Source organism: Dermacentor albipictus, chromosome 1 (genome assembly GCF_038994185.2).
Source record: "Dermacentor albipictus isolate Rhodes 1998 colony chromosome 1, USDA_Dalb.pri_finalv2, whole genome shotgun sequence".
In the NCBI taxonomy this organism is placed as follows: domain Eukaryota; kingdom Metazoa; phylum Arthropoda; class Arachnida; order Ixodida; family Ixodidae; genus Dermacentor; species Dermacentor albipictus.
The window spans coordinates 29,792,835-29,808,623 of record NC_091821.1 but is presented as its reverse complement, the minus strand read 5'-3'; the positions used below and the strand labels follow the sequence as shown (position 1 = coordinate 29,808,623).

General features: G+C 46.0%; 1 protein-coding gene across 2 annotated transcripts in view; it reads left to right on the top strand.

Annotated features, from left to right (window-relative positions):
• Window positions 1-1,040: 1,040 nt before the first annotated feature.
• Window positions 1,041-15,789, top strand: part of LOC135906028 (nascent polypeptide-associated complex subunit alpha, muscle-specific form-like) — a 54,921-nt gene continuing 40,172 nt past the window's right edge. The window contains exons 1-5 of one of the 2 annotated variants that reach the window (XM_065437171.2): window positions 1,041-1,226; window positions 1,657-1,785; window positions 2,240-2,512; window positions 9,794-11,130; window positions 12,503-12,624. In XM_065437171.2, coding sequence (XP_065293243.1) covers window positions 1,672-1,785; window positions 2,240-2,512; window positions 9,794-11,130; window positions 12,503-12,624 — 1,846 coding nt within the window. In that variant the 5' untranslated portion in view covers window positions 1,041-1,226; window positions 1,657-1,671. The remainder of the gene's footprint in view (window positions 1,227-1,656; window positions 1,786-2,239; window positions 2,513-9,793; window positions 11,131-12,502; window positions 12,625-15,789) is intronic. The other variant, XM_065437170.2, reaches the window with a different exon arrangement.

Genomic DNA, 15,789 nt, shown 5'->3' with positions numbered 1-15,789 from the left:
CACTGTATGTTTATCGGTGTTCTCAGCGTGCAATTTCCCGCTGCTCTTTTTTTTTTTTGTAATCCAGTGCATGCATTAATTCATAACACAAACATGACCATATGCCAGGCTTTTTTTCTGCCTTTCCACTCCACTCAACTTGCCAGTATCTATAGCATCGACAATATCATAGACCAAACCGTCATGACATTAGTCGGGCAGCGGACTCGGGCGAGCGTCTCAGTGCACGTTTTCAGGACATCGCAGACCGGGCGCCGTAGCAGAAATCTTCCTCGCGTCTGTGCTTGCTGCATACCCGAGTTGTAGCCGATGACTGTTTGCCGGTTTTATGTTTCGCGAGCCAAGCTTCACACAGCTTCTTGTCCTGCGGCTACGTGCGAATAAGGCTGACACCGGCCTCCGTTACGTGCGTCCGGCCCTGCGGCACCGAGCAGTAGTCTACCATGTCGCGCGCCTTGAAAGGCAGCCACTACCTATTGTAGTGCTTTCAAGCGTTGTAAAGGAGACACTCGAAGCGGGAAAATTTCGCCACTAAATGAAAACCGCATCGTACGAGGGAATTTAAGCTCGTTTTCAGCTCGCTTCGGCGCGCCCGAAGCAGCCGACGCGGCCGCTATGTCCACGTGATCCCTCCTAGCACGTCACGCCGACGGTGGCGCCAGCTTTTCCAGTGGTGGAGCTCGAGGCCAATTCGGTGGCCCCACAGGTCTACTAACTCTATGCCCACAGGGACAGTTGGACTTACATCCGGGAACGCAGGGTCACGTGGATGCTGCGTTCTATTCAACGCCTCCTATAACTATATGCCTGGAACGTCGCTCTCTTTTCCATTGGGAGCTCTCTGCCGAGTGTTGCGACCATGCGCCGCAGGACGGCGCGCGCCACCGTACCGGTCCTCATGGCAACCACTGCCGCCGCCGCCGAAAGCTCACGACGCGCCAGCCGCTTGGCTGCCGACGTCGCTCCCGGTAGCGTCTCCCAGTAGCCGTGCCACCGGCGTGTTTACAAGGGCTGGCCGCAAGAGGCGCTCGCCACCGTACCAAAAGGAGGAAAGTACAGGCGAGGGAAGGGCAGCGCGTTTGCGGCTCACGTTCCAGGCATAGTATATTATAGGAGGCGTTGGTGCTATTGTTCACCGGCCTCAGCCGGCCTGCGTGGAGTCGCATGTGGTTTCTCTAGTGCAGCGTTTGACGTGTTGACGCCGTGCAAGTTGCCGCATTTGGCTGGTGCGTAAAATTGTTCTTTTAAGTCACAGTCACCGTGAAATACTGTTGGCCTTCTATTACTTAATTATTGTCGCTGTTTCGCGTTAAGTGCTCCAAATAAGCGCGCGTGTAGCTGGTACGTTATCGCTCGTTCAGCCTGGTGGCGAAGTGTTGTGATGCCGTTTGTTTCTAGTGCAGTTTTGTACGGCGCCGCCAGCCTATCTCTACCGCGCACTGACGCGTTCAGCCTGGAGAATGTTGACTAAACTCAGTACTACAGCTTAATTCTGTGGTGGAATTTATCTGCGAGTTGGAAGACGCAGCAACGTCTGCTTGCAACTGTTATAGCCACGCACCTGTCATGATGAGCCTAGCAGTAGCCATGCTGTTTTTGACAAGACCGTGATATCATTTATTAAGGTGTCATCACACTTCAAGTATTCCCTTTCAGAGCTTGTTGCCGAGAATGTCAGGTACGCGGGCGTATGCCCTCGGTCAGGACGAGCTACAGAGGCGCCTGAAGAAGCTTCACCATCAAAAAGACTTGATCGTGAACGTGCTAGATCACTTGCTAAAAAGGGTAAGTGCATTTTTATCCATACTGTGTCGCACTGAAGTATGCGTTTATGCAACGTGTAATGTCTTTCATTGAGCTTACTTGGGGAAATCGGCCCACATCATAGCCCATTTTGTGAGGACAACTGAAATAATCGGTGTAAGCGATTGTTAGTGACATCTTCAGTTGCAGTGTTGGTAGTATACCGGCAAAGTTGTGTGCCAGTATCACGTTGTAGGTGTGTTGACATATTTCTACACTGTTGACACTTAAGCTATGAGTAATTATGCAAAAAAGAGGTGAGGCGTGCGGACAGGACACGAGAGTAGAAAAGTGGACAACACGAACGCCGGCGTTCGTGTTCACTTCTCTACTCTCGTGTCCTGTCTGCACGCCTCACCTCTTTTTTGCATAATGAATCCTTACCAACTAGCCCAGCTTTCTGTCGTTTTAAGCTATGGGGTCATTTGTTTTGCAGATGGATCTGATGGTGGCTCACGTGAGCAGCCTGACAAACATGAACCAGTTTCTTTGTTATTTTATGGATGCCAGTAGCACAATGGAGCACATGTATATGAAGCTCTTCAAGATTCATGTCCTTCTCACTGAGGATACTTATGTTGATGCTGAACAACAGAGAGTTCCTCATATGGCTATAACATACTCATTCCATGCAAGCAGTGATCAAAGCAGCAACTCCCAGCTTGCTGTACTTGAAGCAAAGGATAGGCTGAACTGCCTGTCATCTAGTGTAAGTATGTTCCAGAACATATGTTTTCTTTTACAGCTTAATTACTATCACGAGCAATTGAAACACGAACAGTGCAGCGCATGCTTGAAGCATGACAAGGTACAGCGCATGCCATTGGCCAGTTATCCTTGCCCGCATGTATGTGCATATGGTTTTCACGCAGAGTGCCAGGCTGCTCGACCTACTGTAATAAGTGCCTTACTGAAGTAAGTCATGTGAGCAAACAAGCATCAGAGTCTAATCGGTATAGGAGAGTGTGTTGGGAGGCTAGTTGGTAAGACATACTTTTTGTGAACTTAAACTGCGCTAGGGACGACACACCAAGGTAGAAGACTATTCAGTGACTACGAAAAAAGCCAAGGCTAAACTTGCGTTCGTCCTGTCTTCTTCTACCTCGGTGTCTCGTCCCTAACGCAGTTTAAGTTCGCAAAAAATAGTATGCATGGCATTATCGCAGTAGGATGAGCAGCCCCACACACTGTGCGAAAAGAATATATACATGCATGTGGACATGGATGACTGGCTGATGGCGCGCACTGTACCTTCAGTTATGCTTCAGGCAAGCTGTGCTCCACTGTTTGCGTTTCAGTTGTCCATGGTATTATACGAGTTATACTTAAGGAAGTGTGGTACTTTATCAGTTGTGTGATGTCATGTCTTTCCACCATACTGCCTGGAAGATAAAGCTGTTTAATCTGCCTCATGGCAGCTATTGTCATGTGTACAAAAAAAGACGAAAATGTGTGCTCTTGTGGAGTCTTCATTGTGGCTAGATTTATAGATGCTACAAAAAAAAAAAGTAACTGATTTGAATTACTTCAATAAAAATGTTTAATTGATTACAGAGAGTAATATGCCACACAAAAGTAACTGAGCATTTACTAAAAAGTAATGGACTACTCTTACTTCACTTTGCTCCAAGCATTCATTAACATTGCACACACTAAATAAAAAGAGCCGCCTGGCTCTTTCAGTGTGTCCTCTGCAGCCTTCATAGGTTATTACCACTGACAATCGCTTTTCAAAATTTATGTATGTATTTGCCCTCATTTTCTTTTGATGACTTCAACAACATCAACAGCAACACTGAAAATTTGTTAGAAGTGAATGCTGGGGGGAAGGGTGATGTAACTCACAGATATCAGAAAGGGAAACGAAGGTCAGGAACTATTCAGTGTCTATAAAAAAGCCAAGGCTAAACTTGCAGAACATGGGGGCACTCGTGCTGCATAGAAAAGTGTAACTATACTGTTACAAGAGTCATTATTTTACATTGTATGTGAAACCGTTGCAAGATGCAGAATGCAGGACCGACCACAATAAAGACCACACGATCTGCCGTTAAGATGAGAACAAATATAGAGCACCCAGGTTTGGCTGTCCGAAGATGTGCATCCAGGTGGCAGCAGCATGGCACATATGTAGACATTCTACTGCACTTCCTAAAATATTCAAATGCTGAAAGCAGCAACACCGTTACAGCCTGTCTCGTCATTATAAAGTTACTGGTTACATGTAATTAAGAAGAAAGTAATTCAGCTGCAGTGAGTGTTACCAAGTTACTAAAGTAATTTGTTCAATTACAAAACTACCAAGAATGTATTTGAATACAAATACTTAATTACATGTTATTCATTATGGGCAAGTCTATTTGTGTCCCGCAGGGATGTCGGTGTCAGCAGGCATTTGGTGTGTTGAAACACCACAGGCCCGAACACATGGGGGTTGGACCTGCCCATGTTAAATCATGTGTGGCTTAGCCATGTCTGGGGAAATGGGGATCCTGGGGGTTGAGCTGATGCTGAGTGTTTGTATCTTTAAGGCCACTCAACGGAGACAACACACACCTTTGGCCTTAGCTTCACGTAGGGGGCACCCCCCAGACTGACCTAACCGGGGGAAATTAGTAGTTGCCTTTTCCTATGCTGTTCTTCAATCATTCTCTATCACCTTCTACCTTTTCTCTATTATACCCACTCTGTATTGCATCTGATCATCCTGGCAATGAGGGTTAACTTTGTGTGAAATAGGCAAGCTAGGTTATATCATGTTTGGTTACAGTGACTGTATACTGCTGTCTCTGGCAGGCTTTATATATACAAAATCATGTCGTGTTCTCTTGTTGGGCTTCGTGGTGGGTGGCTGGCAGAGCTGTCAAAATTATATTCATTTTATGGCTTCAAGCGCATTCTGCAAGCTGCCTGACCGCCTTCTTTTGTAAAGGGGGCGCACTTATGAATCTTTCACATTTTTTGTCAAAAACATTCATTCTTTATTCAAGATAATTTATACAAATTGTCTTGAGAGGCATAGCAAAAGGCCCAGAAAGTACCTGACTAGGCTGTCACCCTGACAACAGCCACAGCAGTACGATCCTTTTCATATTGTTACACATCATACAATCATAATGAGGTACATACATCAATGCAGATACAACTATTCTTTTCTGCTCTTGAGAAGAATAAAAGGAGGACAAACAGACTGTTACACATGTACCATATTTTTGACAATAAACACACATCTTACACCAAAATGAACTCTGTAATACAACCCATGGCACAAACCTAGCCCTCAGAAAGTAATATTGCGTTAACTTGCTTTTTAAGTTATATTGGGGAGATTCTCTTCTGCAAAAACTTAAATGTATGGGATATTCGTTCAGGAGTTCAGATATTACTGATGTTAATCCCTGTAAGCCATGATTTGTACATGATTTCACTTTTTTATTACACACTTTTTTGTAGTTTGTATGGTATCTGCATAACCAGACTTTTCCTTCGAACAGTGGTCTACTAGTTCTGTGTTGGCGCATGATTTCCAGAAACAAAAATCTTTCCATGTGACCCATACTGAAACCCTCGAAAAGACTGTATGAGCACTACCACCTTTTGTTGTCGCAAGGTGCTTCACTGACACTATAGGCCCTGGATACAAAGTTACGAAAGTGGACAGTGGTGTCGTTCTCCTAGAAATTTGTGACAAAGTCTAACATGGCAAACTGACATATCTCATTTCATTGGGTGACACCCCTAATTCAGTAAAGTGCTTTAGTTTGGTGTTATTACGCTCCGCTCTGCAGCTGTGTGGAAGCGCGAATTCGCATGCGCCCTCCGCTTAGCCGCTTGCGGCTAACCCGCTTGCGGCTAACCCGCTTGTGGCTAACCCGCTTAGCCACAAGCGGGTTAGCAGAGCGAGAAACGCTGTCCACTTGCAAGCTGCCTAAGTGGAACATTGATGCCGACTTTCGCTAGCGAAGGTAATCAAGGCGCACACCCTCTCTCGTGCTAACATCGAGGCACCTAGCTCTTTTTAAGATGGTTGCCTCCCGTGAGATGTTCTGAACTATGCTGTGCACTTCAACCACACCTATGTTTGTCTGCGCTGCGCAAGCCACATAAGCGATTTTGCATTGACAAAGATTTATGTTTCTTTGTTTGCTGAAAGAAGTTGCAAGTGCTGACCCATTTGTAAACCACACAGTGTGGGAGGATGAGCTATGAAATGTAGTGGGCACTGTGCAGCGCATTGGTGTAAGAAAGAATTGGATTGGTTGTGGAATGCAAGCTCGCCGGCTATCAATTCCAACAAAACACCTCATTCTCACGGTTTGTACAAGCATACTCTCCAAACGCATCGAAACAGGCTACATCAAAAGTGATGTTGGACCATACATTCCAAATCTACGATGCTGCTTCAAGTGCCAAATTTTCGGTCATGGCTCTCCAAGCTGCCGAGGCCATGCCACCTGTACAAAGTGCGCGTCGCATGACCACCTCATGGACAACTGCAACGACCCACCGTACTGTGAAAACTGCGTGTTTTCACTCCTGTCCTTGGAAGAAGAAAAAAAAATCACCCTCAAAGTCGGAGAAAACATTTACTTCAAAGAAGCGTGCAAGCACTTCTCATTTGTACAGGGACCTTAATTCTCTGAAGTGGCACGGCAGGGGGCAGTGCTGCACTGGTTCTTGGCAGCCGTTCAGACCACACATAGTGGACCAGCAGTAGAACCACCTGCCTCCTCAACAGAAGCAGCAAGTGCTCTTTCGCCGCCCAGCAAGATGAGCCAGCAGTCCTCCGTGCCTGCGTGGTCTAGAATGTCTAGTTTTTGCTTGGCCAGAGAAGCTCAAAACACCCGTGAGCTTGCACTGCGAGTGGGCAACCAGCACCTCAGTGGAGGCAAAAATTGTCAAGTACATCGGCGTCCCAGACGCTGAAGGATCGGCGGAGCTCCCTGAACGGTGCCAAAAAGACAAACCCTGCATCTCGCGGCTTGGAAGGGGCTCTGTTGGCTAACGTGATCTTCTCCTAAACACACAGCACAAAGCTGTTTTACTATGGATACACAAATATTATGTAGGAATTTCAAGGGTCTTTACAATCTCGATGACACTAAAAAACTCCTACATAAACATAATCCTAAGTTGCCGTGTGTTCAAGAAACATCTGAATATCGCACACACATTCTTCAGAAGTACACCATCTTTTAAAAAGACCGTCATGAGGCGTTACTCATCACAGTTTTAAACATCAGCCTTAAACAGTCTGACAGCTGCTCACATGCATGCCTAGCAAGCTTTGTAGCTTGCAGTGCTAGGTAAAAGCACATAGTATGGTGCACATCATCAATTTTCGTTAACCAAAGCATCCTTTGTCATGTTGCATCCGGCAACATGCAGTATTGCTAACAAGTTCTTTTATGTGTCCTCGCACAGTGGTCGAAAGGAAACCTCCCTGACTTCACATGCTCGTTGATCCTACACACCGTATTTAAAAGGACTGAAAATCTACGTAAAGTCAGATTAAACAGAAAAATATATGCAAGATGTTTGGCTCGCCATCCCGGCCCTGAGAAAGTGGATGTCCAGCGAAGCTGTTGAAAACCATCACTACAACTGCTGAGTGGAATACGCAATGCTTTATCACTCAATTCCTCCTCTGGTGCATTATTCAGCCACAGAAAAATGTGGACATATAGACTTCCCCTGTGCTTGAATTCCACAATTATACGACCAGTGGCAGCACGCTGCCGCTGGTCGTATTGCCATTTCTTTCCCCTTTGCCGCTCCTCATATTCGCGCTGCTCCTTGGGAGTCCTAACTATGAGTTGCCTACCCATGGCAGTGCTGCAACAACAATGAACTCAGTTGCTAGGCTGATTATTTTATATATGGAAGGTTAGTCGGGTCACTCCCAGCATCACAAGCTGCCGTCACCGTGGCAGCTTTATGGTTAGCGCTATGTGCTTCACATGGTTTGCTGGAGTGCCTTATCAATTAAGTGGTTTCGATGCTTGTTTTGTGCTTGTTCTTTGTTGAAAGGAATGCTGTGCTGTATGTTGTACGCATGATACCAAAGAACATATGCACTTTTCGCTTCAATCACTGAAATTTCTTTTTTCTTTTCTGTGAGGGCATCGCCGTGAAAAATCTCAACCAACTGAAAGCTAACAGCTTCACTGTAATACGTAAAATTTGGTGCTTGGTTTATTAGAATTGGGGCAGTGTAGTCCTTTTTTTTACCAATAAATGGTTAACTGAGCCCAAGCAGACAATATAAAAATTTGTGCCACAGTAAGCTTGTGCAAGGAACTTAGGGTGATGTTGCCACCCATATTTCATTCTTGCATCCTTCTTTTTTTAGCTTGCCAGTACTGTCTCACTGTATGTAATAGGGGCCATTTTGCTATTTCAGAAGTCTAATTTATTTATACAGCTTTGCTTAATGTATTCATTTTGTGTTTCTTCAAGTCTATACATGTAATTACATCAGCTATTCTGGCATAAAAAGTGGGTAAAGTTATATTGAGAAGACTAGAAATAAACAGGCAGTTTCGTCAATTGCAGTGCATTTAGTTGTATATTATGCTGCAGGAATTCTAGATGATGTTGCCAAACATGCTTTAATAATGTAAATGTGTACTTTTGAAACCATTCATAGTCTACAATCACTACTGTAGCAACAACTTGAAAAATATAAGTGATTCTATTGTGGCATAATGTTAGCAAAGTGTGTCAAAGCATCATTTCAGAATAAATATTTGCAGTTAAAATTTATGGAATAGCAGTTCTGACACATGATTCGGTCGTTAACTTGCATGACATTTGTGCAAAAATGGCCAGAGTACAAAAACATCCTTGACTTTGTATACTCGCATAGATTTTCTTGTCCATTTTATTGATGTGGTGGTCTTGACGTGCTCATTTCATGATATAACACTAGTAGCACAAAACCAAACAAACACAGGCAAAGCGCGCAAACGCAGCGCTTCTTTTTTTGTTCACATTCAAGTCTGTACTTGACTGGGCATAATAATAGCGTTTGGTCTTTTTATTGTCAAACTATTCAACTTCCCTTGTATTGCCATCGTACATGCTCATGTATATAATGCGTGAAAAGAATAAGTGGAACTGATTTTTTTTTTGTCACAGTCGTACAATGTGACAATTAAGTCAGAGAAAGAATAAGGGAAGTTTATTATGTTTAATTAAAATGTAGAAGTAAATTAAAGAGAAATTAAAGGGAATAGAAAGATTATGTGCTGCAAGTGGTAACCAAACCCACATCCTCTGCATTACTGTACTTGTGCGGTGCTTTACAAATTAAGCTACAACGACCCTATCCATCTGGCCACTTTCTTGGGCATTTGTGTACGAGACTAGCGAGACTAGACTGGCCACTTTCTTGGGCATGTGTGTACGAGACTAACCTTGGGAGTATTAGCCAGCGCCACACATGGCCAAGGCTGGGCTTGCACACGTGTGTGTGTTGTGGTAGTCATTTGAGTCGCTAATATTTGCTTGGAAAAGGTTTGTCTTATGGCTTTTTTTTTAAATCTCTTGCAAGTTGTTCTGGGAGGATGATTATTCAGTAAGCTCCTCCTGCTTGCCACTCACTAACCAGTCACTGTTGCTCAGTTCATGATAGCAAGGTAATACGCAAACCAGTCATCATCTATCATTCCTTTTGTCTTTTGGCTATGTTGTCTCCCTTCTGCACGAAATGTACACTGTTTCATTTTCTTGCTCATGCATTACATGCCTGCTAGCCTATATTTTACTCCCACATATCTTTGCTGATAAATTCAAGGAAGTTCCACATTCACATCATTGTCAAACAAGTGAGGCCCAACCGTTAGAAGGGTACTTTAGCCTAAGACAGTTAGGTGGTCTCTTCCTGGCCTGCAGACCATGCCAGCAATGAACATTCAGGTTAACTTGAGCCTCTGCGTACCTCTAGTCTGTGCAAAGACCTATAATAAGTTTAACCCAACTTTTGCAGTCACAGCATGCTTCCTCTGCATTGCCACATCTGTCCATCTGTGATGAGGTGCTGGGACGTCAAACATCGGCTGCAAGTTTTGCACTTCCACAGGAAACTGCTGCTGCAATTTCATCACTCACTGCAGCATATGCAAGACTTGCAAGCGGGTCATCGCTAACAGCACCAACTTGTGACAGCTCCGGAAGGCTCCCTGCCATGGCAGCAAACTGTAGTGCAACTCCGGGCAGTGAAACGTATGTTACTGCTATGCCTGCTGCTACTGTGCCTACTGCTACTGTGCCTGTTGCTACTGTTCCTGTTGCTACTGTTCCTGTTGGTACTGTGCATGCTCCGGCTGTACCTGCTCCAGCTGTACCTGCTCCAGTTGTGCCTGCTCCAGTTGTGCCTGCTCCCGTTGTGCCTGCTCCAGTTGTGCCTGCTCCAGCTGTGCCTGCTCCAGTTGTGCCTGCTCCAGCTGTACCTGCTCCAGCTGTATTTGCTCCAGCTGTATCTGCTCCTGCTGTATCTGCACCTGTTGTACTTCCGATTGGCTTGACACCAAACTGTAGCACAACTCTTGGCAGCGAAGCTTATGCTACTGTGCATACTGCTGTTGCACCTGCTGCTGTTGCACCTACTGCTGTTGCACATAGTTCTGCTATGCCTCCACCTAGCTTGGCACCTTATTTTGGCACAACTCTATACAGCAACGCATACACTGCTACTATGCCTGCCCATACTGTGCTTGTGCCAGGTGCTGCTATGTCTGGCTCTGTTATACCCAGCCCTGCTACACACGGCCCTGCTGTACCCGGCCCAGCTACACCTGGTCATGTTGCGCCCGACCCTACTATCCCTGTGACATTTACAACACCACAGGCACCTACAGTTGCGCCGCCTGTACACCAGCCTTCTGCTGAAGCTGCTGGTACTATTTGTGGGGAAAGTGTTGGTCCTGTAAGCTTTGATCAAGGTGATGCATACTCCTATGAGGAAGAAGGTGACCAGAACAAATGGTCCAAGCTTGGACCATGTGTGTCAGTGCGAAACATTCCCCCGACCCCTGCGCTTCCTGCACAAAGCCAAGGTAGCCCAAATTGGGTGGCCAGTGATAATGCAGCTGCAATGCATAACTTCACGCAACAGAAACCACCAGAGAGTGCTTCAAGGCCGTGCACAAGTGCTGCTGCACAACTGCCCAGTAAACTGAAGCCTCCTGGAATTCCTTCACCTAATGCAGGTGTTGTTGGGACCACACAAGACATTGTTCTTTCATTCTACAAGACACCTTCCGAGTTTTGGATTCAGCTGACTACTTCTGCAAACATATTGGAAACCCTTCTAAAGAGGTTGCAGTAAGTTCATTAGTTTTTGCACTTCTCTGCTATGTTTACTGTTGTCCTGTTGAGAAACAGATGCCTGTGCCTATAGTGACTCCACGACCAAAGTGTGCCATACCTGGTGATCTTGAGGCTTTAAGGCTGATGCCTTGTGAATGAAGCTTTGTTTAGGGTCGTGGTGGAGTTAAGAGCTTAGCACATAGTAAAGAACAACAAGTTGCCAGGATCAATCATAATCGTGCCACCTTAAAGCTCGTGATGTTACTTTTGAATGCAAGATTGAGCATTTTGGTGGCATCTTCATTAGAAAGAGACTTACATTATTGTGCAGGTGATAAGCCTGCTGGTAAGGAGTGCTGAACAGGTGTTTTCAAGGGATTGTAGGTGTGGCTTGCACAGGAGTGACATGTGAGGTGATACCACAGTATGAGCCTTTTGGTTTCTCAAATGCTAGAGGAAGAAAGAGGGTGGCTCAAACATGAAGAAGGTTGACTTGGGACAGCCAGCAGTTGCATACAAGCCCAGGGCACCTGGTATGCAATGTAAAAAAGTTGGGGAATAGTGGCAGAAATGATTAACTCATCATCATATTTAGTACTACCACTCTTTAGGCTTAACTTTTGCAGCAGTTGCTTCTGTATGCCATGGAAGGTGAGTGAGCAAAATGAGAACAAGGTGAAAGCAGGAACCAATGTTTCAACAAGTGGACTTCTCTTTCAAGGCCTTGAAAAAGACAAGTCTCCTTGTCGAAACATTGGTTCCTGCTTTCACCTTGTTCTCGGTTTGTTCATCGTCTTGAATTTCCATCTCCCGCATTCCTCGTGTCTACTAATGAGAGGTGAGTGTTGCTTCTGGAGGCCACAGAAGCTGTTGTATAAGGCCAGCTGTTGCAGCATCATCTTATGGTATTGCAAGCTACCTGGCATTTCATTTTTTTACTTGTAAAAAAAGTTACAGCAATGTTCTAAAGATCTGCAGCATATGTATAGACATTTGGCAATTTCTTTCCCTAAATTTTTTTTTTTAATTTTGACCTCAAGTCTGGATTTTCAATCACTTCATGATATTTGACCTAATAGTTCTGCGGAAGCCCGCAAGGTGGAGGGAAGTAAGGGGGGTTGTAAAGCCTACCAGTTACTTAAACGCAGCTGCACTCTTACATATACGTAGAGTTGATGCACTGTGCCTGAAAAGCAGTTTGGATAGCTGCCTATTTTATTCTTGAACGAACTTTGTGGCTTCACGCTGTAGGATCGGTTGCAGATTCTTGCAACGCCAAAAGGCTAATTGTGAAAATAAATTTCGTGAAATTTTATGAAATAATGAGTGAACAGGACACTGGCTGACACAGGTTTTGATAAAATTGTATTGTGTGTTATACCCATAGGGAGCACTACAGCAGCAGCGCTCGACGGCGAGAGTTCACTCTCCGAGCAGGCATGTACTGTGCAGCATACTATGCAGAAGATGGTCACTGGTATCGCGCTAGGATCCTGCAAGTTACGCCAGGTGAGTACTTATTTCAGCCTTCACTGTTATCTTATTGTTGTACAGTGTGCTTGTTCATGAATAACTTCACCTTATGTTTGCGATATAATTTGCCCCCTTTTTTTTTTTTTTGTCATTCCACAATCCAGGCATTTGTGTGCCAAAGGGTGCTTGTGTGCCAGGTTAAGCAAATCCACACCCTCAGCACAGTTTTGTATTCAGAGCATATTAAGTTAGGCAGAGGTAGAATTTGAGTAATCTTCGTGAGATTCAGGTTAATGTGAATATAATTGAACCACGGTATAACATGCATGTATAAATGAATTATTGCAGACAGAAGAAATTCTGAAATTGGGTAGCTCATTCCTTATTTCATTGAACATTCTACTGCTATAACTAAACTGAAAATACAAGATCGGAGACAGCATCAGTTACAGCAAAGCATATGTTTGTTTGCTCACAGCTTAAGGTGTGTATTGTAGTAAAAAAAATATTGTGCAGAAGCCATCGATGATGATTGTCAGTGTAAACGAATAGGCCGAACGAACGAGCAAGTGGGTGGGCGCATGAATGAACAAACAAGCTCACGTGTGACAGTCTCCCCTCCAATCCTTCCCGCAACTTGGTTGTGTGAGAGCACGTGCCCTATCTTTTGTCACCTTTCTGTCGCAAGTTCGATCACAGACCATAAACTGCCACCAACCGCTCTGACTGCTGCCAACAACGAAAACGAGTGAAAGTGTCAAAGAAAGCTGTTCACTTTAAAATGTCACATAGTCAGCAAAAGCATCATGAGCACATATGCCATTAGGCCATCAGCTTAGCTTGGCTGGCCCGCAGACTACACGCCAGTGCATTGATCCTCTGTGGTCACACCATTCGCATGGTTGCATGGTAAAGGGGCCCTAAAACACTATTTAAACACAGTAAAAAACTGTTGCCAATCTGTTAACGAGGCTCCTGTGAATATGAGCGAAATATTATTGCCCTTCATGCAGCAGGGAATTAACAATCTCGTGTCAAAAGCAGGGAACAGTCACTTGCTCTAGCATCCACAATATTGTCCCGTGGTACTGACGGTGAAGAAAGAAGCAGTACGGTGGAATACAAAACTATCTTTTATTGGGCGAACCTGTGCCCACAAAACAGGCTACACGTATAGCACAACGATAGCGGCGAACACGGTCGGCGATCGTCGGAAATCTGATCAGCGGGTCAAGTGCGTCGGCTTTTATAGAGCAGTCGTCGAATGTTCCAGACTAATCGTTCGGAACTGCGTGCCTTCCACAAAGTTCTACACCATTCGTGTTGCGCGAGGAAATCGGATAACACAAGGTTCGGCGACAACAGACAGCCGGGTAGAAGCATCGATAACTTTCCAGACACGTCGGATACATGCAGGCGCGTCCCTCGCTGTGCGATTACATTTGTTAAGCGGCGAAACGTGGTCGCCCGATAAAGATAAGTACACGTGTCAATACCCCCCTCTTAAAAAGCATCGACCCGATGCTGCAAACAAACGAAGGTAATAAGCAAAAGCACTCGTAGCAAAGAAAAGAACAAAAATGCCGAAGTTTGTCAGCGTCCGTAAAAGGGTTTAAGGCGCACCACGTGGACCACTTCAGATCGTGCGTGGCGCCGCTATGAATGCGAAATGCCGTCTGGCATGACCTCATAGTCCAGAGCGCCAATACTTCGGATGACCTTGTAGGGTCCGAAATAGCGTCGGAGTAGTTTCTCACTGAGTCCTCGTCGGCGTATCGGGGTCTAGACCCAAACACGGTCGCCAGGTTGGTACTCGACGAAGCGTCGTCGGAGGTTGTAGTGTCGGCTGTCGGTCCTCTGCTGGCTCTTGATTCGCAGGCGGGCGAGCTGTCGGGCTTCTTCGGCGCGCTGGAGATAGCTAGCCACGTCCACATTCTCTTCGTCAGTTACGTGCGGCAGCATGGCGTCAAGCGTCGTCGTCGAGTCCTGCCGTAAACCAGCTTAAATGGCGTGATCTGTGTTGTTTCTTGCACCGCCGTGTTGTACGCAAAGGTTACGTACGGCAGGACCACGTCCCACGTCTTGTGTTCGACGTCGACGTACATTGCTAGCATGTCGACGAGGGTCTTGTTCAGGCGACCCGTGAGACCATTCGTCTGCGGATGGTAGGCAGTTGTCCTCCTGTGGCTTGTCTGGCTGTAGTGCAGAATGGCTTGGGTGAGCTCTGCTGTAAAAGCCGTTCCTCTGTGGGTGATGAGGACTTCTGGGGCACCATGTCGCAGCAGGATGTTCTCCACGAAAAATTTCGCCACTTCGGCTGCGCTGCCTTTTGGTAGAGCTTTAGTTTCAGCAAAACGGGTGAGATAGTCCGTCGCCACGACGATCCACTTATTCCTGGATGTTGATATCGGAAACGGCCCCAGCAAATCCATCCCAATCTGCTGGAATGGTCGGCGAGGAGGTTCGATCGGCTGTACTAATCCTGCTGGCCTTGTCGGTGGTGTTTTGCGTCGTTGACAGTCTCGGCATGTCTTGACGTAACGGGCGACGTCGGTGGTCAGACGCGGCCAGTAATACCTTTCCTGTATTCTCGACAGCGTCCGGGAGAATCCGGGGTGCCCAGCGGTTGGATCGTCGTGTAGGGCGTGCAGTATTTCTGGACGCAGCGCTGACGGTACAACAAGAAGGTAGCTGGCGCGGACTGGTGAGAAGTTCTTCTTCACGACCAGGTTGTTTTGTAGCGTGAACGAAGACAACGCGCGCTTAAATGCCCTAGGGACAACGTCGGTGTTCCCTTCCAAATACTCGACGAGGCCTTTTAGCTCCGGGTCGGCTCGTTGCTGTTTAGTGAAGTCTTCCACGCTTATTATCCCAAGGAAGGCGTCGTCGTCCTCGTCGTCTTGCGGCGAGGGATCGATGAGGGCGCGCGATAAGCAGTCGGCGTCGGAGTGTTTTCTTCCGGACTTGTATATTACCGTGACGTCATATTCTTGTAGTCTGAGGCTCCACCGCGCCAGCCGTCCTGAACGGTCCTTTAAGTTAGCTAGCCAACACAATGCGTGATGATCACTGACGACTTTGAATGGCCTGCCATAGAGGTAAGGGCGGAATTTAGCTGTAGCCCAAATGATGGCGAGGCATTCCTTTTCAGTCGTAGAATAGTTGCTTTTCGCTTTTGACAGCGAACGGCTAGCATGCGAT